Raw genomic sequence first — 24,074 nt, 5'->3', positions numbered from 1 at the left:
TATTGCCCCAATAGGAAGCCACCCCACTTTCCGGGATAAGGGCCCCTGAAAATTGGAGTTTTAAGTTACAAGGTTTTCTTTTTCTTCAAACCTCTTCCTGGCCTCGATAAGTTACATTATCAAACACTCGAACGCTATACTGTCAAGCCTGCACACGACAAACGGGTTAAATCCTCTGATCCGCTTTTAAAGTCGGAAATATGGAATCAAGCCATTTCCAACTGTCGTTTAGTTGAAGCCTTCACCCCGCCAAAACAAAAACAAACAAACAAAAAAAAAAAAAAAATGGCGGCTGTTGTGTCAAGAATAGGGGAAATTGGTCGACCGCGAACAACACTCAAAGGGACAACTATTGAAAGGTTACAAGTACGACCTTTAATTGATGCCACTCTTAAAACAATTATTCTACAGTTAAAAATCTAATTTCAGTGAGGGTAGCTTGATCTCGCAAAAACTAATGTCGCGTTGTTGTTGGAAACAGACGAACGAATAACAAAACCAAGCATGAGATTCAGTCTAATCGAGAAGAAAAACAAAAAACATTACATGCGGGCGAGCCTCAGCGCTCGGGAGTACGTTTGAAACTAGACGACAAGCTTATTGTATGAAGTCCAGTCCTGCCCCTCTACTCTCCGTCACGCAACTCACGGCCAACTCATGCCGTGAGTTGCGTGACAGAGTGCAGAGGGGCAGGACTGGACGTCTTACGCTGGCACTCATTCAAGGAAAATTCTCCTTACAAACAGACAAAATGGGGAAAAATCAGTTAAATAAAGACGCCTACAGCATCATTCTACAACTCGGCTGGGAATTTATCTCTGCAATTGTAAACAACTATAGGTGCCAACCATTCAAATCAAACCTCGTTATGATTAGTTTGTGTACTTTGTAGGAATTTCACAAAAAAATTAAGCTACTCTTAAGTAAACCATACGATTCCAAACAGCTATTTCTGTTGGTCAGCTACAAAAAAAATGTCCAATTGGTTGTTGAAGCAAGCGTGTTCATCCAACAAAAGAGTAAACACAAAACAATACACGTGTTATTATTGAATCCAAGTCCCTAGTGTACGGAATACAAGGTTAACACCAAAATCAAGATTCTGCATCCTCAGACTCTCCTCCAGTCGTTTTCTTTGTGTAAAGTTTGCCAGGGCTCTTGAATCCTTTCCCCCTGACCGCACTGAGTTCTTTATCATTATCAGAACCTACAGAATCCATCTGTTGGAAAAATAAACAGAAACCAGGTTAATACTAACTAGCACTACAAAATATCTAAAACCCATTCACAGTAAAATGTTGCCCAGTAGCCTCAATAGAATGGTCACACCTTAGGATTTCATCGACAGACTCAAAAGTTAAAACCACCTTGTACAGCATAACAAACGGCACCACACAAAAGTAATGGTCTGTAGCTTACATTTGAATGGTCACACTTTAGGATTTCATTGACAGACTCAAGATTTCATCCAAAAGCTCCAGTTTGAACAAGGTTAATGTACAACATGATAAACAGCCCAGTAATCTTCATTTGAATGGTCAGACCATAGGATTTCACTCACAGGCAAAGGTCAGAATCGCCTTGTACAGCATCACTAACCATCCCTACGAAATCTGCAAGAATTTCCTTTCCCCAGGGGAAGGTGCCATTCTACTGAGGAGGGGAGGGGGGGGGGGTCCTCCCAACAATCTCGAGCATTGTGTGCTCTGTACAACACAACACTTTGGGGTGACAAGCATGACCAACACAAGAGCTTAAAATCTCAAAACTAGAGAACGATAACTCCACTTCTACAAGTTTGATCAATGTCTCCCATTCCCCCCTGAATCAAAAAGAAAGAAAAAAAGAAGCATTTGGATGCAGGCTACCAGGCTTTTCCCAAATAACAACTGTTAAGAAACAGATTATAGGAGATCAAGGGGAGGGGAGGGGGGGGGGGTTACATACAAGGAACAAAACAAATATTCTTATTCTATCAAAGTGTTATAGAAACAAGAAGTTTAGAGATTGATACAATGTTTTAAAAATACAAGTCACAGGTTTTTTTCCTCTGCCATTGAAAAAAACAACAATATTTCTGTAATTTCACAGAAATTTTGTTTATATTTTGTTGAGATAATCTACCATTTTACTGTATCAGATATTTCAGTTAAGTTATATTTTCAAAAAGGTTATATTTGTTTACATCAGAGCTTAAGTTGTTTAGTTCATGCTAACAGGAGTTAGAGGTACTCACATAAACACAGAGAACTCTGTCAAATTGAACAAACCTATTGCTATGTCATTCAAAATATTTAAATGTTGCTTTATTTGCTTGCTGTACTTACACATAGTTACAATTTGCCGACGGCATTATCAGTGTTAAGATATTAAAGCAATTCAGTAGATTCAAGAACAAAGTCAAAATTAGAAGTATTTGCAAAGGGAGAATGTAGACATCAGTTTATTAACTGGCATGGCAGGGCATCCAGGAGAAAAAGGAAGAAATCCTAGCATAGAGAAATTTAGGAGGGGAGGCAGCAATGTTTGATGTCATTCTTCTTAAAAAAACGTCTATTGATCGTTTTCTTTCTAATTGTTTCATGAATTGTTTTAACTGTAATTCTATCAACTGTCTCAGTCTCTAAGCCTTTTATATAAGAGTACTGCAATGAGGAAGCTTTGTTCTATATGCTCTATGGTTTCTCCTAATTCTTCCTCACCACTTTCCCTTTAATCTTTTTACTTCTGCTCGTATTTTGTTTAATTTGTAATGTTTGTGGTGAAAAAAATGTTTTCCCCTCTCAGTTCCTGATTCACAATCAAATTCTTTTTGCAGCTGCCTTACAGGTCAAAAGTTTTACTGGATCTTAGAATCTGTCTAATTTAATCACCATTATCTCTAAATGCAAATATTTTGTTCAAAGTGCCACAAAAAGTGACAACAACAACAACAGCAAAACAAAAAAATGCGTATCAGCATCAACAGGAAGCATAAAACTGGTTACGTGTGGAGTCAAAACTCTTACACATTATTAGCTATATTGTTATATCAAAACAAACCATTTGAGTTAATAAGAAATTATCTTTTTTAAAAAGGTCTACCTAGATTATTTCACAGATTAGTGTGTTGACCACTGTCGACTTTAAATTGATGCTTTTTAAAAAAAAAAACTGAAAGGATGAGAAATATTCATGCCTGAGTGCAGTTACTTTATTACTGACATTAAATTAACCAAAATTGTCCCCTTATTTATTATTTTGCTTTAACGTGAAAAAATACCTAGTAATTGTAGGCATTCAACAAGAATTACAGAGAAACGAATTTTCCCTTGAAGGCAACAATCTTAAAAAAACAAAACAGTTACAACACAAACACAAAAATGCCAAAACAAACAATTAAAAAGAAAGTAACTGCATATGGACCTGTTTCTAAAATGAATGCCTTTCTCAACTGGAATCTTGCTCGACCTAAAAACAATTGTGGCAAACATAAGCACTCTTGAATTAACTAAAACAGAAAATAACAAGGAGTTTACAAGCTTACTGCTAAAAACTACAGATGCAAAATTATAAATCTTTCCCACAAAATTGGGGCTTCAACTACTACACCTATGGTTGTCGTGTACATTTTCTTACACATGACTTGAGCTATAAATGTGCCACCCTGCCACATTTTTTTTTTTGCAATAAAATTTAAAGAAAATTGAAAACTCAACCCATCTTAAAGGGGTATGCACTCACAAATACTTGAGGCTAAATTTAAAGGTTTCAAGTCCAAAAGAGCCACCTGGCTTTAGCAATGAGCATGCTGAGGTTTCCTAAGCTACATCATTGCATTTATTTGCAAATAAAACTCATTTTCAGATGAAATTCTAGCACAAGATCCTCACCCCAAGCCAACTCAGAAATAGCTTATTACACCAAAACATGAAGAAACAGCAAGAAAACTTGCTAGTTTATGAGGCTAAGAGCCAAGACACAGACTAAGAGGAGGAACAAATTAAGTCTGTTTTTGCCCATTTTTGAGTCAGCGAACCAAGTGCTTGAAACAGTAAACATGAGCACACGTGATACCTTCACTTGGAATATTCATGAGGACTAACTGACAGATTCACTGATGGCAGAATTGGCTGAAACAACATTAACTAACACAAAAAATACACGAGAAGGAAAAAGTATGCTACTATAAATGCAACATGGTAAATCAAAGTTTCCACACCTGATCATGAGCATCATTCAGCATATCCTCAGCTGCCTTCTTGAGATCAGAGTCATTCAACATGAGCTGTAATAAATATGTGCAAAAAATCAGTTACACTGTTTCAAGAAAAAACAAATTGTAAATGTATATTTAAATCCCTGGATATCATATGTATTCCTGACACTGTCCATTTAACCGCTTTGCACTAGCTGCTCAAAGCTTACAGTGAATGCCTAGTAACCAACATTCCCCTTAAATGTCCTCAGAAGACACCTACCCTAGAAATTAGTAGTTGATTCTGTTCATACCATGCAATAAACTTCATCAAAGGTGTTATGCAGGGATGGAAGGTAACTGCAGGTTAATTTAATTAATCAGCTTCCTGGCATAGAGTCATACCTTTTCAGATTCACCATTCTCAAGTGCTTCTATTTTGGTTCCTTCTGACATAATTATTCGCTCTGTGGTGGAAGTAGAGCTGATGACTTGCTTAGAAGTAACAACACGGGTGGTGGAAGTGAAAGAAGATGAACTTTCCATGGTTGACGAGAACATGCTGGTCTCTTCACCAACAAGTTCTTCCGGGATTTCTTTCTCCTCTGTTTTGGATGATTGGTGGGTGTAGGATCGTTTCTCCGAGACGACAACCTCCGTTATAGTTGTTCCTCCCTCGGCAGCTACTACAAGAGCAGCAGCATCATCATCTGGTTTTTTTTCTTCCAACTCCTCTTTCTTTTCTTCAATTTCTTCCTTCTTTTCCTCAGGTACTTCTGGAACAACTGCTTCTAGATCAACAGCTTCTTCTGTTGAGGCAACAGCTACAGCAGCAACTGCAGCCTCTTTGGCTTTCTTCTTCTTTTCTTTTTTCTCTTTCTTTGCCTTTTTCTTTTCCTCATCCTTTTCGTCATCGGATGAGGATGATGATGATGACGAGCTGGATGTTGAGCTCTTTCTTTCCTTCTTTTCTTCTTCAGTCTCTTCAGCGACGACTTCTGGTTCTGGCTCAGGAGGTCTCATTCCCTCTGCAAGCTCCAATACACAATCTGGATGTAATCTAAGAAAACAACAGAAAAGAAATCTGAATGAGGATTGGATGAATTTTAAAACAATCAAGCAAAAACAATATTGCAGGCTATGTCCTGGATGGGAAGATCAGTTCAGCTGGCTACTGCTGCAGACACCTGATGGAAGGGGGGAATTCCTTTGTGTAAGCTATATTTTTGTATGTGCTGCCCCAAGAAGGATGGTTTTTGTGTTACTTTGGTGTGAAAATGTGCTTAGCTTTTAACCACTTGGTCTCTCAGTCTGAAAACAGGTATGAATTTTACAGATGAGGTCTGCTCTCAAAGCCAGCAAGTCTGAAAAGAGGTATTAAAAAATCACATATTCAGGGCTGAGTTAGGGATGTGACACACCAAACTTAGAGCCAGTCAACAGATATCAAGACTCCAACCCATGGTTAAGCACCAATGGAAAGGCTTGACAGGAAGGACAGTGAAAATAGACTTGGGATCATCAACGCACAAGATCAGGAGAATAGACATACAAAGCCTAGAGCTTAGCTGCAGCTGAAGGGCTTATTAGAGTGGACCTCCTTAGCAGTACACCTCCAGGCAAATTGCAAAAAAACTTAAACTACTGGCGTAACTCCTACCACCAAATGTCAAAACACTTAGTATTTTGAATGGGTTGAATGTCTAGCATTAAGTAATTACACCCAATGTAAAATTCTATGCAATGTGCCCCCAATCTACCATACAAAAACAGGTTGAAGTCCAACCCAAACAAAAACAATGTTTTAAGCATCCCAATGGAGGATAATTCATCCAAGCCGACACATGATTGGCTCCAGAAGTGTTTATCTGCAGGAATGTCACTTACTGACACAAAACCAGCGTAGAAATACGAAAATATCAGAAAAAACCTAAAAAGGAGTATCTGTTGAAACTTAACAAACCAACACTTACAAATCTGTTGCAGAGAGTGTAAAGCGCTGCATCTCACTCCTGGAGCTGAGGTAGAATCCTTGCCCGCTGACAGAGAATACCAAAGATCTAATGGCATCCACATCTGACTTTCTCATGGCAGAAGCCTTGACCTGCATCTTCAGGTTAGGAACAGAATAGACTATCAGATCTCCTTGATTGCTTACACATGCCAGGCAGTGATAAACCATTCCAGAGTCGTCGTTCTTGCTTCTGACATTGATCAGGCCAATCTTGCGAACTCTTGAACCATCAATAGCTGTGAGTTTTTCTTTGTTACGAGCTTTCAAGTGCGGCAAACTGAAGACCTTGAACTGTTCTTCAGAACAAATCACTAATGAATGCGTTCCACTCATGTCTGGCTCTGTGAGATTGGTAAAAGGCACAACAAAACAAATCAGTTTAAATGTATAGGCCAGGCGATCGTTTTTCAGGAGTGACTGCAAAATAGCCCAATGTGTTTTAATGTCTTAGTTAAATAAAGTAGCTTTTTTAGGTCCAACATCTGAGAGTTGCGAGAAATGGAAACCAAGTCATAAGAGACAGACAGCTAAAACTCAACTCAGCAACAAACAAGGTTTGTTCAACTGAAGCAGGTGCAGTTTTGGATTTATACCAGTAAAAAATTCAACGCCATTCTGTGTGTTACAGTACCATACATCACATAACCACACAAGTCTTGGAATGGATACAAACTCTTCTTTTACAAAACTTGCACCTACTGTAGCAGATCCCAGCCAAAGACCAAGACTATATTACCTTTGCCTTGATCCTCCATGACATCGCCTAGAAGCGGCATTCCATCCTTATCAACAACAAACATAGATACGACAGGTGCTTTGTGTTTCAGCTTGATCTCCTTGCCGATCTCCACTTGAACTTCTTCCTCTGTTCGTTTCTCAGCATCAGGGATGGTCAGGTAGAACACATAGATGTGGCCAGCATTAGTCCCAGCCCACAGGGATGGGCAGTGGTGTACTCCTAACAACGAATTAATGATGATAGTAATCAACGCACAGCATGTTGATACTTATAATATGTCATCTCTTACCCATCATGGTGTGAATGATATAACAGTCAAGCCCTGAAACATGGTATAGCCATTCAATTGATATCTCTTTTCGTATACAATGGACTGTGAAACACTAACATTATGATTGGGTTCTCACCAGTCTGATAATGAGAGATGTCATCTCTTGTTATCAAACTACAAAAGCATCGCTAAATGGAATCCATTTGTTAATGACAACACTTTATTAAAAAAAAATGAAAGTCACATTGTGCTGATTACATAAAAATCCCTTTTCCAGCCCTTGGTAAACACCACCTTAAAACCCAAACGTTCAAAGACTGAAGCCTTACCATCCCTGACAAAGGTATCCACAAAGTACAAGCAGCGCACCATGCTAAGAACACTCTCATCCACACGACTCTCCTCAACAAGCCGCGACACTGGTGATGCTACTGCCTCTTGTGTGGGTGACGCTGCAGCCTCTCCTTCTTTTTTGGGTGTCTTTTCTGCACCACTCCGAGATCCTTTACGAGAACGCAGGCGGCGGATAGATCTTCTGATGCTCTCTTTAAGAGATTTTCTTCTTGAAAGATGCTCTCCACTATCCGTTTCTTGAACAAGAAAATACAAAGCCTAAATATTGCATCTTATCTCACAAACTAAGTGTTCTTCTTACATGTTATTTAAGGTTACAGAAAATGTATACTTGACAAATTGATGCTAAATTTCTGTCTATACTATAAAATGATGTTCACAAAATGTTCAAAACTTAAGTGCAGGTCATGGTTTGACTGCCAAAATTTGCACATTTTATGGTATCCTTTCAAGATCTAGAAGAGTATAGACCATAGAAAACTGCTATTGATATATTTTTTGCAAAAACATGAAAAAAAAAAAGTGTTACATCTGACATCATTTTTATTGTCTGTACTCTTCTACATTAGCTATGAGCCAATCAGTGCATGGGAATCTTGACAGGTTTTATTGTTGTTAAAAACAAGAGGGCAGTTATTGGGCAGACCTGTTAAACTTCCCCATTGCCATCAAGACCACCCAAAAAAAGTGAATGCAGATACTACTACTCACAAAGTCGATCAATTTTAGCTGTAATGAAAAATCTGTGGGTTAAGGGGAAGTGCAACACCTGCATTCTTGACAGAGAAATGTAATTGCCACTTACACAAGATTAATTAGTAAATAGAGAACAAATCAACTGATTTAGTAATAATTGGAGTCCTATGGCTTTCAAATCTGGTGGCTTAAGTGCTGTGGTGACCTCCCAAGTCGAGTAGGGTAAAGAAAATTACAAGTATCATAAACCAAAACATAAAAAAAATTAGAAAAAAGAAAAGGATAACATATCATTTACCTTGACTGACTGTCCATTTAGTAGTGACTGTCTTTTTGTTAACATAATCATACAAGATAAATCCATGGACAGTTCCTGCTGCCAGGAGTCCCCAACGAGATTCCACCACCAATGCACTGACTGGTGCAGCTGGGATAAGCTGGAGGCCTGTTTGCAGCTTGAAGCCAACTGGAATGGTGATTGAACCTTCCTTAGGAAGGAGTGGACCATGGCCTTTCCACTGGAAGTTCTCTTTGTCTTCAGTGAAGTCAACCTCAATCAACTGAATGAATAGTAAACTTTGCAATTAACATTAAGCACGATTTATTTTAGTTGAACAAATAGATATTGATAACAAATGAGAAACTTAGATGCCATGAGAAAGGGGGAGGGGAAACAACTATTTGGTGTTTTCAACTGCGTTGATAACGTAATCTGGCCACAGTTAAGAGATTCAAGAGCTGACATATCAAGTGCTTGTCCTTCACAATGGATAGCACATAATATGCCAGCTCCAAATCTTTATGTGGCAGCCAAATGACCTTATCAACTCAATTGGTGCAATTTGTGCTATACCTGTGCTTCCACACTTGTCTCCTCTTCTGAGAGGTCAAAGATGAGAACCTGACCTCCATTTCCAGCCACTGTCAAGGTCTTTGAACCTGATGAAAAGATGATCTTGGTGACAGCAAATCGTGGATCATCAGAGTAAGGACAATAGTTGCCAACTTTCTTGAATGGTGGCCACACTTCCTCTTCAGTCTCCCGTGCCTCGGAATCATGGCCTTCATGCTCACCAACAAAATATTTGGCTGTCTGAAGTGTGTAGATGAGGCGCATTTCAAGTTGGGAAACATCCCAGAAGTTCACAGATCCATCTTCGTGCCTAAAAAAACAAAAATATTAAGACACAATGTTCACAAAATGCTCTCAAACTGTGCAGAATTTACAAACTAACTTACCCTGTAACAAGCAGGTCCTTGGTTTCTGGGCCTTCAATCAAAGGCTTTCCACCTGTAATAGGCCAACTCTGCCAAGAACAAAATTATTAGCATTTAGTAAGTTGCACCGCTTGTGGACTGTAAAGGTAATATTATTACACATGGTATGATAACTGAACTCTACCAAAGAAAGGTACTGGATAAGCTGATTGGCTCCAAGGTTATCAGGTCCCACTTTGAATCAATCTTGTTAAACACAACAATTTTATGGCTAAATGAAAGCTTGGTTCTTGCAAAGTAAACATGGATCACATCTAACAAGATTGACTGTTCCACTATAAATGGTAGTTCAGAAAGATGCATTAACTGAAAGAAAAATCAAAATACTTGGGAAACAAGAGCCAGTTCAGATTTGCACACTCGATTATAACTAAACTCACCTCCTGTGAAAAGTCAGTTTCCAGTTGCTTTGTTCCTGCCTTTTCTATTTCATCAAACAAACTCTTTGGGCAGTCATGGCTGTGGTACGAACATGTGATCGGAGAAGAGTGCAGGCAAACCAGGTAAGGCTTCATGAAGGTGGGAAACCTGTGCAAAAAAACAAAAGTTTAGTGTCATTTGTTGTTTCAATGTTTTATTGTTATTGGTCTCAATCCAGGAATAAAACTACTGAGCAGTTTTTAATGTGGTTCTGTTTTTTTATGTTCTTAAGAAGCTTCAACAGCAATGAAATCACAAAATGTGACCATTCATGTTGAACCATCAAAGCAGGACAGGTATGTGGTGTAGACATTCTTCTGAGTAACCTTTGAGTACCTCTCAAGTCACTGACCAGTCAAAAGAAAGTAAATGGGTAATTCTGTCTTGTGGTGTTGTTAGATTTCTTTTGTACTATATTTTGCTAACATGTCTGAGCTGTCTTACATACCCAGCTTCTTTGGTCACCAGATCAATGACAACTAATTCCTCCTCACATAATACCACCAGATAGGCTGGCTCTGCAGAAAGAAACAGCATTCATCCATCAGTAAGCAACAAATGTTTTTTTGGTAGTCAAGGGAAAAATATTTGGATGAGAACATTTATAGATGAGGAAGTAGAGTGCTCTATCCTCAGTACTGTAACAGAAAGGTGGTTTAATCAAAGAAGTCTAACTAATACCTCACCGCAACCACAAGACAGACAAACACTTTTGTCCATCTTTGGCTGAGGCAACAACTACTTACAGACTTGCACTTTACATTTGTCCAAAACAATTCTCAGGCAAAACCCTTCCCTCAGTGTATGTTTCATTATTTTTTTATCGTTCAAATGCTTGGTTTGGATGTTTACACTCACCATCTCCTTTCTTCACAGTGAAGAAGTCCACAACACGAGAGGTAAAGTCAAATGCAACTTGTGGAGTGTTGTCGCCACCTTCAACCAAGTTTGTATCTTGAATAAGCGACACACAGTGTCTGTCACCATAGCTGGCACGTGGCATCCCACCACTGAAGAACACAGATGAACTGCTCCACTCTACTTTCGTAATGGCTTTACAGGGGAATGGCCCCAGAGGAGTAACAGCCTTGGGGATTTCTAAACTTCCTTCCACAGTCCACTTAGTGAGGCTACCATCGCCATGAGCGCTGATGAACTTTGTTCCATCAGAATGCCAGCTGACGCTCTCCACCTCCTGGGGCTGATCAGACGACTGGACGCTGAATGTAGCTTGGACACTGCATCGCTCATGGTTCCACAGAACAATGAGACCTTTTTTGTAACCAATCAAAATCTAAACCACAGAAAGAACATTCAGAACAAGCACCTCCAATTTAGTTTTCAGTATGAACTGGAAACAAAAAAATTTAACACTTTAAATTTGATTGTTTGAAAATTTTCAAGCTAGACCAGTTTTATTCTTCTTTGCCTCAGATTAATTACCACTTAAGGTGGAATAAATAAAATCAAACAGGCTTCAAAAAATGTCAAAAACTGAGAACCAATTTAACAGGTTTGTACCCTTCTGGGTCCAAAAATTTATTAACCTTTTAAGGACACTCAAGGATACAACACCAAATTTTCAAGAACAGTGTGAACTACAAAATGAAACGTTATCCTGGAGAATGCACAAACAAACATTTCAGTACTTTCAAGCATCCAGTGTACTTATCCAGGACTTTTTCACATTCAAGGATATAAAGCAGACATGAATCTTTCACACTTGCCAAGATCTCATTTAAAAATTTTGATTTCCAACTTGAAGGTGCGACTACCAATAACAGCAAGATTTGCCTCTAAATATATGACCGTCCCGTTGTATACTAACCTTGTTTGAATCATCTGGATGTTCCTGAATGGCCTCCACTGAGCCTGCATTTGTCTTACTCTCTTCTTGTACACTGAAAAAACAAATTTGATTGATCAATCAAACTAGAGCAACCATTTGACGAACCTACATTACAGCAAAACTTTTTAACAGCTTTAAATGCAGTTTGTTTTCAATTTTTTTGAAAATTGTCCAAATGTTGATGTAGTCACAGGACACCTCCGTTTTACATATGTCCTGTTGCGAGACCAAGAAGTTCAATTCTATGCTAAATTATTCATAAATACACAACCTTTGTAGAATAAACAAAACATGACATCAGAAAGATACGAAAACAGTCCAAATCAAGGGCAGATGTATGATTACACATATTCTGGTTAGTACATGTTATTCCGGTTTCAACAATCATGAACATGATATGATGGCCCTGTAAGTGCAGTGAAAATGTATCCTGCAACAAACAACTAACTTGAACCCTGCGCTTGACCAGAGAAATAATTATAGCACAGTCTTTTTACAATAAATTTTATTTGCCACTTACCTTTGCATAACAACATCTTGGTAAATGATGTACTCTTGGAGTTCAAACGAGTTGATGTCAAGCAGATAAATGTTACCCCCCTCTGTTCCGAGGTACAGACGATTGGTTTTCATAGACAGACAGCAAACAGAAATTTTCTTTAGCCTAGAACATCCAAACAAAAAAAATGTAAGGAGAATACAAGACAAGACACTTTCAATCAGCCATTTGCACCTGAAGATCAAATGAACTAGTAACTTGTGAACACTTCTTAAAATTAGCACCTTCAACTCAAAGAATACCATGAATGTGCAAATAATATTTTCTACGAGGAAGATGAAACTGAAACACAGACTTGCAAAAAACAACTGAAGATTTTGAGGACAGACAATTCATAATGTATGAGAAATTACAACCAACAAACTGACCAACTAATTCATAGCTAAAGAACATTAGCATTTCAGACAAAACACATTTCCTACCTGCCCTCCAGAGTACATGTCTTCACCTCTTCAAGAACAGATTTGCCTTCCTTCTTGTTGATTTCCCAAAGATGGATTGTGTTCTGCTCCCCATCATCACAAACACTGATGATACGTCCCTACAAACAACCAGAAAAAAAGAAACAACATGTGAACCAACAGCAAGGTACAAATATGTCAAGGGCAATTTGTCAGGATTTAAGATACCACAAGGTTGAGATGGAGCTCAAACTCTACATAATGGTCTGTAGACTATTGTCCACCAACAGACTTTTGACTCACATAAGACAGATCGAAATACACAATCTCTTTTTGCAGTCTTCACAGCCAACAACATCACGGCTAACTTACAAACCACCAATAACATCTCGACTTTGTGACCAATCAGGTCAACAACCAGAGGGATTTGTACCATCTACAGTCAAGTCCCTTCACTGCAGACACCCTTGGAACCACAAGTTAGTGTCCTTAAAAGTGAAAGTCCATAATTGCAGGAATTTATTTCAGTCAAATGTCTGTACTCTATTTTTGCCAGCGATTTAGCTACTGTCCATATTATTGGGGTGTCCAAAATGGCAAGGAGTTTGCAAGCCGAGAGTTGACTGTACTGACTATCCAAAATTTACTTGACTCTGAATACACTTCCCCTCAGGTTATTGAGACAGGAGTAAATGTCACCTCAAACAGCCCTTCAAGTTTAGCCTCAGAAATTCCAACATATATTCAAATGAACTCAAATATACTTGGATATTTCCCAAAGGATCCCCAGGGTCCATGCAGGCTTATTCAATGGATAAACCTGCATTTATCAATTAAAGGGGAAGTATCACAAAAATTTGATGTCATTTCAAAACCCAAAATTGTTTGTCTGACAACAGAAACAGTTTATAAATTATCACCCCAGTGCAATAAAACCCCATGATACTTCCCCTTTTAGTCAGCAATGTCAATTTAGCTAAAAATCTTCAACTCCATTAATCCACTAATTCTAAATTCCACAACTTATACACACCAAGAATTATTGTTTAAATTTTGTGACAGCTAACTCAAATCACAGCATGATCTGTCTGGAAAAAAAGGCTTTTTATTTTTGACCACCTTAATCACAACCTTGCAAGGTAAACTTTAAAACAATCATGATAAATAGAGAAAGCAAAATAACGAAATTCTAACCAAAAACAGATCCTATCATTACATATTAAAGTACCATGAACGATCTGGTATTTTCATCCCCATTTTTTGGTTTCATGAATGGAATGTAATCAAAAATTTGTTACATGTTTGACAACAAACTAAGTTCACAATTGAACAACTGCCACAGACCTCCAGAGGTTTTAAAGTAATTAAAACAGTTTTAATGACAAAGATAAAACCTCCAATGTTTTATGAAAACATTACAGACAGTTTACAATTTTACAAAGCAGAACATTCCTCCTTAAATCTGAATAATAAATATAATAAATGATAATTATTAGACTTCAGTCACTGTTTCAAAATACAACTATGCAAAAAACTGCAACTCTCCATCTCAAGGGAAAAAAAAGGTTATTGCTATAGCCTTATGTAAGTTATCAAGCAATTTAACTAAAGATGCATCAATCAAAAGGGCAGAGCAAGAATGCCTATTTGCTGTCTTTTCTCTTATCACACCTGCTGTTAAAATAACATATCTTGCATTACAAAGTTAAATATCCTGGTGAAAGAGCATAGTTTTGAATTTTTTTAAAAAGGTACTTTGAACTCAAAAAACTGGCAAATTAAGCGGAGCCTAACAAAGATGTTTGCCATTGATACAAAAAGATTTACAATTGAAACACATTTTGACCATAGATCTCAAAGTCAATAAAATGGAAAGTGATGACAAGTTTTAGTTTGTTTATTCTTTTTCGCAATTTTGCAAAACTCTAGGAAAAACTGGCATTGAAAACCTTTGACATTCAAACCACAAAACTATGAATAAAAATCTCCTGAAAATAAGTTGCCCCCTCAATCAAAAGCCCTCAAAATGCTTCATCTTAGTAATATATAGAGTAATTTGATGTGATAAAAAGTATTTCAAGGAATGATTGAGCCCCACAGTAACAAGTAGGCTCTTCCTGGACCAATTTGCAAGTTTCAGCAAATTTCCCTGAATCTCTTGGACAAGTGCACAACTATATCATACTGTGCTGTATGTACTATAGCAAAATGTTGTCTCTAAGCTGCTCCTTGCACTGCATTTTGGAGTCTTTGAACTGATTTTAACTTAATGTAACATGTAGTTTCTTATGGAATTACTCATCTTAAAAAAAAGCTCCACATCACTCGCATGTCAAAATTAACCAGGTTAATTTTAGAGAGTGTATGGGTCGCGACAGAATCTATGAAGACAAGGTATCTGTTTATTTGTGGGCTTCCTGTAAAGTAGCTTTTAGCTAAGTGTAGTGCCACCTAAAATAAAGTTCTTATCTTATCTTTATCTTATCTTATCTTATCTTTAAAACTGGGTTTAACTGTATTCTCACTCAAAATGTAGGGAAGGGTGTACACAATTCCTTTGAAACACAAAGAATCACTTGAACTTGGCCTTTCCCCAACCCCTTGTTTTAAACATGCAGCTTCCAATGCCCCCAGGAAAAAACGAATGTACTCTTTGACAAAAACTTGCTTGCTGCATACCCACTTGTACAAACCAAAATGCATTGGCTCTTTATTACAAGGATCTGTACCCAACTTTGCTATAAAACACACTTTGGGTGAAAAGATTACTTACATATTACAAATGACAAGTAGTTTTCACGCAATTTTGTGCGTTAATGAGGATAATAAGAATTCGTATCTATGATGTTACTACGGAGTTGACAATAGAAAGAGCAGCGGTGGATTGAAGTGGGACAAAACTAATTTCACTCTGATTCAGAAAGAAGTCAGAGTTGGACTATTTTTAGTTATCAAAATTCTGTAAGACTGCGACTGGTGCAAAGGAACTGTTTACTGTTAACTGTTTACACCTGCAGAATTATTGTTTTACCTCAAGGTATTCTATAGCTACAGAATACCTAGAGGAAAAACAATAAACAGGATGGATAATTGTTTTTGAATGAGCAATAGGGGATACTATCCCTCAAGGTCAAGATAATTTAATCAGCCACAAACAAATACTAATAAAAGAAAAAATGAAATGCTAGAATTTAAATCTAAGTGAAGGCAAAGTAGCTTTTTCGAACATGATTATAAGTAAACTCGAATATTAGCCCATAGTTGGCTACTAAATGACAATGAGACCAATTCTTGACAAGGTTTCTACTTACACAACATTAAAAATAGCAATGATGCCATTCTAAAGTTAGAAAATTCACACCTTAATTTATTCCGGTGCAAGACAAAATAAATACAGAAAGCTTGTATTGATTTCCTGTGTTAGAAGACCCTGGCTACAACCTCGCTTCAGTAAAGAGCTAGGAATTGCAGCTGACAATATAACACACAACTGTAACAAGTAATCTAGCATTTCGCAAGAGCAGAAACTAGAATTTTCTTTTCGCCGTTGCGTTAAAGAGCCCCACCCTGACAAACACACCCTTAATTTTCCCCTCTGCCGATTTGCAGGCGAACGTTTAATAAACATACAACAAACAACCTACGACCAACCCAGTCACTTACCTGTTCTGGTAGAAAATGCAACTCTTGGATCACTGTTTCCTCCTGATGACGAGCTGAAAGCTCCACTCCGGGCCGTCCATAGCTAACGAACAAGTCAAGGACAAATTTGCGAGGATTACATGCACACAGAATACTAAGTATGTAATAAACAAGTGAAGAACGCGCGTGACTCCCAACACCTAATGCAGTTTTTGCAGACACAGAATATTGCAAATGTCTCTGTTGCAGCCAGAAAAGCAGGTGCGAACGCCATTAATGCAATTTCTCGAGAAGAGATACTTTTGATATCTAATACCCGAGTAAAAGCGACACGGCGGTTCGCTAAATTATGAATGAAACCATGTCGGTGAAACGAAATCGGCAACCCGGAATTTGGTTTGATGCAGATTTCAGACATGCGTTTGGGTTTTATCGTCCGCAAAAGCTCTGTTTATTTCTTTCTGTTACCCTGCTTGAATCCAAATTAACTTCACCATTGAGATTTATTTAGGAACCACGACATGCTGGTTTTTCCGCTAAATAAAATTCCTCTTGCATTAAAAGACAATATGGACGTTCTCGCAGGATGCTCCCACGACCCATTTTGTAGATACATACAGAGTAGGTTGTTAGAACCATCGCGTTGCTGTGATCAAAGATCAGTCCAGTTGGATCTCAGAAAATTATAATCAGGAAGTTTTGCGTGTATGTAGCCACTTAAACAACTAAAAAGGGACCTATGACTACGTGGAAAGCGGGAATTTACGAATCGAACAATCGAAGATTAGCTGGTACACGTGTGCTACGAGAGAAGGATTACCAATCTGCGATGTTTATGCAAAACCTGAGCTCCTTTACGCGTTTCCAGATACCTAATTTAGAAGCCACAGCAATTGGTCATTCAAAACCGATAATTTCAAGGTTCTCTTCTTTGAATCACGTCTGGTTTCGATGCAAATGTTAAGCGCGACATAAAAATTCTTTTAGATCTCCGCACGCGTTTGGAAGACTCGCTGTGAGCTAATTCCACCTCGACTACCTTGAAATATTTATCGGCTAGGAAGTCACAAGACCTGCTTAAAGTAGTTCGGAAGCGAAAGAAAAACAGGCTTGACTATTAAACACGGACCAGTTTGCATTTGGAGCGTGCTAAAGCGAGTGGTGAAGGTAATCTCGCTGTAGAATTCCAATTCCTGGTATAGAGGCTACCTTTTCATGTGCAATTTAATTATGATTTACAAGTTCTGACTAGGATTTGATGGTTTATGCTGAGTTCGTGCACAAAATGGCCGCAAATCTTGCAATTTCTCGGCCCAAAAATTTACTGTGTGTAGGTGTTATAGACATTCAAAAACAAAAGCAAATGAATTGTCTAGAAAAGCCGAGGGTGGGAGAAAGCGCTCAGAGAACGTCTAAACACGATTACGAAAGGATACATTTTAAGCAGTCCATTGCTTGTTCCAACGGCCAACAAGTTCAGTTCTGGATCGTGAGCAATTGCCGAAGGTTTCGGTGGAAAACCATGCTCTACAGCCTGCAAGAAATTCAACGCATTTATAACGAGCACATGTGTCTCGATCAATATTCTATTCAAAGCAACAAGCGAGAAAAGCGCCAAAAACCAAACCTTGTTGAAGAGAAACAAATCCTGTCCAAGCTTGTCCTTCAAATGACCTGAGCTCCTATCCCGTGTCCTTGAAAAAAACTTAAACATTGCGAGAACGGTCACCTTCCGAAAGAACTGAAATGCGGCGACTAACAGGGACGAATAATTTATTAGGAAGGTCGAGAGAGAGTACACCAAGAGACTCGTTTGAAAATCAAATGCAATCACGCCTTTGCGAAATTGCGGTTTGGATCATGTGACACCCTGTCAATCAAACACAATTGGACCAATCAGAGTGGTTAGCGTGATTAAAAAGCGCGCCGAAAAAACAGCTCAGCTGCCGGGGATTGGCTTCGATCGCAAACTTCGCAAACAAAACTAACAGAATAAACTATCCGAAATATTTTTTTTTGGCCGCGAATAAATTTGGTGTGGAAACGTTCAAGTAGTGTCTTTTGTGACAAATATTTGTTTAGGGGCGCGTGATCCCGATGTATTGTATGCAAGTTAATTTTGACAAGCTGGGATATTTGTTCTTGATGCGTATCCGCAAACCCTTTCAATTTGCGGACAAAAATGTTAAATTATGAACCACATTTATTTACGTTTCCCGCTGTGAATGTTCTATACATATTAATCTTCATAGTCCACAAATATTGTAAATAAAAGATTTGAATGTGTGCAAGGGATAGCGGTAGGATTTTTGCGATTGTCGCCTCGGTCCGATTACATTGAGTTACACGTGTCAAAAAGATTCCTTATAAATATGCATATTTTATACAGGAAAATTTTAATGGCTTTTATACTTAAAGGAAGTTACACTTGAAGTGAATTGCAGTAATTTTGTTGATTTGTTTCTCATTTAATAAAGAATGTTCCTGCCCTCTTGTCAACACTTCATGATTTCACTGTATTCCTGTGTATTAAAACGAGGACTGCGGACTAAACAAAACAAGAGAATACTGGTGATTACAAAGCCACAAACATTTTCAACAGACCGTGTTTTTGCTAGTAAGCTACATAAAACGAACGCTATAATACGTGATAAAATCGTGTGAAACAGCACGGATTATTCCTCAGTTTATTGTGAAACATCTACCGTCATGCAGAATAGGGTACAAAGACCTCTTGGGTACGCCTTAACAAATTAAGAATGCGAGATGACGCAAGATTTTAGTAAACTTTGTTTTACAAAAACTCATGTCTTCGTTTTGTACTGTATTTGTTTGGAGCTTTGCGTGACAGTTTCCTAAAGCTTGTAACAATATTTCATGTTAATCCCCACTGGCCCAGGCCACTGGATAGTCTAAAATAAGTAGCGTGATTTTTTTGTTTTTTAATTTTAGATTACATAAATAATCTGATTCATCAGAATTAACACGGGTTTTCTCTTGCGCGCCAGCGTTTGGACTTCCTGATTATAGAAATCTCCTGCCATGATGGCTTCGAGGGTGGCGTTAGACACATGTCTAAAAAGTACGCGAGTGTAAACACCTGAATCATCATATTTTATAGAAACTATTTTGGGATTTGAAGCCGGAAACTAACGATTAAAAACTAACATTATTCTAACTTGCGCGGTGAAATCCTATCCCCAAACTTTTTCTTTCGATTTTTTCGATCGACAGTTATCTTTTTTGTTTTAACCTTGGAAACGATAAGCTTAAATTGGAATACCAAATAGTTTTGACCTCAAGGATTTATCGAAAAATCTACCAAAGAAAATGTTTAGTTGCGGTTCTGAAATTTACATGTAAATATTGACAATATCTACAGTGATGACCCATCGTTAAAATGATGTGTGAAGTACTTAGTAAGTTTCAATTCGAATTTTCATGAATTTCCATTATAATTCTGTGACTTTTATTGTTTTATTATACAATTTGGTTAAAGATTTTCGGGAAAAGGTCGATTTTTTTTTTCAGTCAAATGAAAGTGAAGCTAAGTGATTATTTTATAAGAATCGAATCAGTGTTTGATCTTGCTCGGGCGTATTTTATTTTTATTTTATATTATTTTATTTTAGTTTTTACATGATAGTGCATGTACAAAGTTCAACTTGCCTTGTCATTAGCCTATAAGCTTATTATTAGCAGTTACGATTTCAAATCTAAAGGAGCATATTACAAGACAAACTGGCTGCAATTCGATGTTTGTCACAAATCCATTTCACTCGGTTATGCTGGAGCCAAAATAAAACTGCGTAGTATTACCATATATTTGAAAGCTTCACGTAAAGCTTCAACCGACTATTAGATGTCGATTGCCGTCTAATACGCGGTAAGATCAGTAGAAAGATTTTCTTTTGTACCTACAAAACCAAGTTGATTTAAAGAAAATAAACAAACAGAGCCGGCATAGCATCTAATGGTAATTATGGGCACGTGCCATTGCATTCAGTATTATCCGTTTTTTACAAAAAAAAAAATAAAAAAATATATCGAAGCCGAAAAAGAAAACCGCCACTCAGGTTAATGCTCTTGGAAACAACAAAATCTGTATTGGGAATGCTTTTGCCGAGCAGCTCAATGCATAAAATAAAAATATATTTATTAAAAAAAAATGTCATTCTCTTGTTAGCTAGTTGGCGGCGGCCGTATCTTTAGACTCTCGGCTTGTGTTGTTTCAGAGGTGCTCCGCCTGTTCAACCACTGAGGCTTTGCAGCTTTGAACCGAGACACCGGCTTTCCTAAAAAAATTAAAAACAAGCCTAGATGAACAACACCAGCAGCTCCGGTTCTTATTGCTTGGCATATCGAGAGAAAGGTCACAGAGAAAGCAACCGATAATCTAAAAAATTAAAATAACTTTTTCGAAGTAACTTTGAAGTCTGTCAGGACTGATTCTTTAATTCGTGTGCTACTATTTGTTTTAACGCTGATGACATTTGGAATCCTTCAAAGTCCAGTTTGAAACAAGGTCATTCTTGGACTCACGTGAACCGGAGCAAAACCTTAAAGTTTCCTGAACTTATAGACTAGCTTTTAATGGGGATAATTAAAAAATAGCTAAAATAAGCAAGATTACCCAAAAATTTAAAATGTTTTTTACAAACCGCGTAAACCGCAAATGACGCAGGTATTTCACGTTTCAAAGCGTTGGGGCGTAATCACTCTCGCCAAAGGGCGTCCAGTAAGACGAAAGGCTATAAAGAGCGAAAGCAAATTTGAAAAATTGCTTAATTTTTTGCGCGTACAAATGATTCTATGTTGTCTGTCTACGCTACGTTTTTTTTTTTTGCGTTGTCGACATTGAATCCGTGGCATGTTGAAAACTTATACAGGGTTTATATTGGTTAACTTTTATGCGAATTATCCTTTCAATATACATGAATGGGAGAAAGAAATACCACTGCGCAACTTAATTGGATAAACAGAGTTTATGCGCCGGGAAATTAAAGGAGATAGTCTTAATTAACTCTGCAACCTCTCTACCTCTCTAAACTTCAGCTTTTTAGATGTTCTCAAGTTTTTTCGTGTTAGACTAGTGAGGTCACTATCCATAAGCTCCTTCGTGCCCATTCCCCCGCCGTGGACCACCGCAAAAATGAAAATCCCCTGTGGTTTATACAAGTCATTAGAGATTTAGAATCGCGTTTACGGCAAACGGAAAACGTGAGTTTCACGTTTATGTTTTCTTAAAAAAAATGAGTATATGGTAGGGAATTATGCAGAATAATTCTAACCTTTGATGCTAACGCAAAACTACTCAATTTTACTGAGAAAGTGAAAACAGTGAGCGGCAAATTTGATTAACGTGGTTATGTGGTCATTTCTGCCGTTCGCCGTTTGCCATAAACGTATTTCTAAATCTCTACAATAACTTCCCTTTTTTCCTCTAAGAAACACCAGTGAATGTGCGTTAGCTATGCCCACGTTAATTAAGTTTACCTGCTTTAATGCCCCGGTATTTTCGGAGAGTTGTGGGCGGGGGAAAAGAGTTTCAATTGGCTGACAGCTTTGGATTTAAGGCTACAGCACAAATCAAGAACGACCGTGTCTGCTTTTAATGTTTATAATGTACCAGCCTAAAGTGAGAGGGCTAACACTTGAAACGTCAGAGCACTCCAATCTCTTTGCGGTGATCAATTTACCTGAAGTTATCAACGGAATTGATAAACCAAACTCGTTTCTACTCCCCACTGACGCAGGTCATCCTCTCTTGTCCTTTTATTAAATTGTATTACTGAGTTTCCTAGCTCAGTGAGTCTGAATCGCTCTTGGCAAGAGCGATTCAAGGTAAGTATCGTGGTTTTATGGTTTCCCAGCAAATATATCACGAAGGAGAGCGTTCGTTACAGTCAAATTCAGGGGGCTTTAATACTCCATTAGCTGCAAGTCTGGGTGTATGACATAACAACATATGTGTAGGTGTAATTACTAACTGTCAGACGGTTATTTGTGATTTATCAGTTTAGCGGGGCTAGACATAACATATTAGCTAAGTTTTTATGTAAGTTGCCCCTGGAACCTTCTGGAACCTTTCTTCTGCATACAAGACAGGGAAAATATACTGAGAGTTAAAATCTGCAAGACCACAGCGACAAACCAATGAGTTGTGCCGGATCTCTCGCAGACTTTGATCAGCAAATTATTTTAAATGTAAAATATAGACGGCAGACTCATCCTAACGGCGGGAATTTGCCCCTTCTGCCCCCGAGGAAGGTTTGTGTTTCAAACTGAAATATCGTGCTAATTTGTAATTAATATATTTCAGTTATTTTAGCCATTTTGTCTATTTTTTCCGCCACTTCCACTGCTAGGATCAGTCTGCCCTTTATATTTTGAAAGGAAAAAATGATGGTTTCATGGTCTATCAAATATATGACGCGCATGCAGAAAGACAATAAATATAACAAAGAAAAAGGCGCACTTAACACATAAGGTGCGGTTGATTGCCCCTATTTACAACAAGGTCATCATAAATCATTTATATTGGAATCTAGGAGCCACTGAAACCACACTTACATCCTGAAAACGTCATCGGTCAACGATTGTTCGCCGAAATAGTACGGTTTCTGAAAAGACGATTCCTAGAGACTTTCCGTGTTTTTGTCAGGGTGTTACGTCAATCGAACAGTCGGTAGAGAGTCGTTTCATTCTTTTTTGATAATTTCAGTGGGTCAGGCATTAATAAGTCCAGACTATTGTTTTTTTTGTTTTTTGTTTTTTTTGCGGGAGGTAACACATGTGTGTGTTAGAGGAAAACACAAGTTTGCTCACATTGAAACAGCCAGCTTAAAACAATTCTTGAAATCTTAACTATACATTCATTCTGCTAATTTGGTTAGAGATCATTTTTCCCTCATGGCCAGTGCTTATATGAGGTTTCAACAAATTTGAGAAATATCCTGTAAGTTCAAAAACCTTGCAAAATCCCTTAACTTCAGAACTAAGTTGCGCCCTACACCCGGCGGGGCAGCTCACATGAATTCAAATGCGGATACTCCTCGAGTTGTTTCGCGGGAGTCACGTGTTCAACTTCTCGGTCAGGCTTGTGACCAATCAAACTGGTTCCCCCTTTTGCCAGTTGGGGTATTTAACCACGTTTTTTTTTTAATTTGAAAGATTGTTTGTTAATTCCGAAGAGGCACTGTAAGAGGTGTACTTAGAGATGCTCAACAATGACGTCAGATCGATGGCGATGGAAACTGCTTGGATACATTCTCAGATAAGATCCAGCCCATGACTGTATCATAGCTCTAACTTGGGTGCCGAAGCTCACACCGAGACGAGGGGATGAAAGCAGGCGACTTGGACTACTGTCAGGGAATCAGGCTACAAGTAAAAGAGCATGTACAATGGGGTAGAGATTATTGTGTGTCAGGCAAAACCTGGCCTAAAAATCACACCTTATCTTTTTAAAGTAGACGCTACAAGTGTGCGAGTTAACGCAGGCGGGATTCTTGAGATCGAATGTGTCTTTCCATGGCTGCTTCTGTTGTCAATATAACTCACATCGGTGCTTTTCAGCTGCTATATTTCGTTTATAATTTTCCGTCTCCGCCTGAGACAGTTCGACTACTCGTGTCTTTGATTTCGTCAACTCAACCACGACTTACTAGGAAC

At 38.1% G+C, this 24,074-nt stretch overlaps 1 protein-coding gene and 1 long non-coding RNA gene across 4 annotated transcripts; one reads left to right on the top strand and one right to left on the bottom strand.

Annotated features, from left to right (window-relative positions):
- Positions 1-352: 352 nt before the first annotated feature.
- Positions 353-18,233, bottom strand: LOC146457972 (LLGL scribble cell polarity complex component 2-like). Of its 3 annotated transcripts, XR_014858345.1 has the most exons (20): positions 18,028-18,233; positions 17,837-17,934; positions 16,422-16,503; positions 12,780-12,898; positions 12,319-12,462; positions 11,778-11,850; positions 10,808-11,243; positions 10,398-10,467; positions 9,910-10,057; positions 9,491-9,558; positions 9,105-9,414; positions 8,550-8,811; positions 7,531-7,791; positions 6,928-7,149; positions 6,151-6,532; positions 4,583-5,237; positions 4,202-4,267; positions 3,406-3,450; positions 717-1,220; positions 353-623 (listed from the first exon to the last, which is right to left on the bottom strand). XR_014858345.1 is itself a non-coding variant. In XM_085091358.1 (19 exons), the coding sequence occupies exons 1-18, from the start codon at positions 18,112-18,114 to the stop codon at positions 3,430-3,432; spliced, it is 3,504 nt and encodes a 1,167-aa protein (XP_084947484.1). In that variant the 5' UTR covers positions 18,115-18,233; the 3' UTR covers positions 610-1,220; positions 3,406-3,429. The 3 variants fall into 3 exon arrangements, 2 of the variants coding, with proteins under 2 accessions (XP_084947484.1, XP_084947483.1); XM_085091358.1 differs by having other exon boundaries at positions 610-1,220; XM_085091357.1 differs by lacking the exons at positions 353-623; positions 3,406-3,450 and having other exon boundaries at positions 956-1,220.
- Positions 18,234-22,199: 3,966 nt separating this feature from the next.
- On the top strand, positions 22,200-23,811 carry LOC146457971 (uncharacterized). Its single transcript, XR_014858335.1, has 2 exons — positions 22,200-22,670; positions 23,596-23,811. It is a non-coding gene; the product is annotated as an uncharacterized LOC146457971 (long non-coding RNA).
- Positions 23,812-24,074: the final 263 nt, after the last annotated feature.

This window comes from Pavona decussata, unplaced genomic scaffold (genome assembly GCF_977016875.1).
Source record: "Pavona decussata unplaced genomic scaffold, jaPavDecu1.1 SCAFFOLD_234, whole genome shotgun sequence".
Classification (NCBI taxonomy): Eukaryota; Metazoa; Cnidaria; class Anthozoa; order Scleractinia; family Agariciidae; genus Pavona; species Pavona decussata.
Note: the sequence above shows the minus strand (reverse complement) of the source record. Positions and strands in the feature narration are given on the sequence as shown.

Excerpts from the sequence above, each read along its gene's own strand:
- LOC146457972 (XM_085091357.1), bottom strand. The coding sequence starts at position 18,114 with ATGTTTAAGTTTTTTTCAAGGACACGGGATAGGAGCTCAGGTCATTTG. Across the intron at positions 12,463-12,779 it reads ACATGTACTCTGGAGGGCAG|GCTAAAGAAAATTTCTGTTT; the intron begins GTAGGAAATGTG and ends TGGATGTTCTAG. Across the intron at positions 5,238-6,150 it reads ACACTCTCTGCAACAGATTT|ATTACATCCAGATTGTGTAT; the intron begins GTAAGTGTTGGT and ends TTGTTTTCTTAG.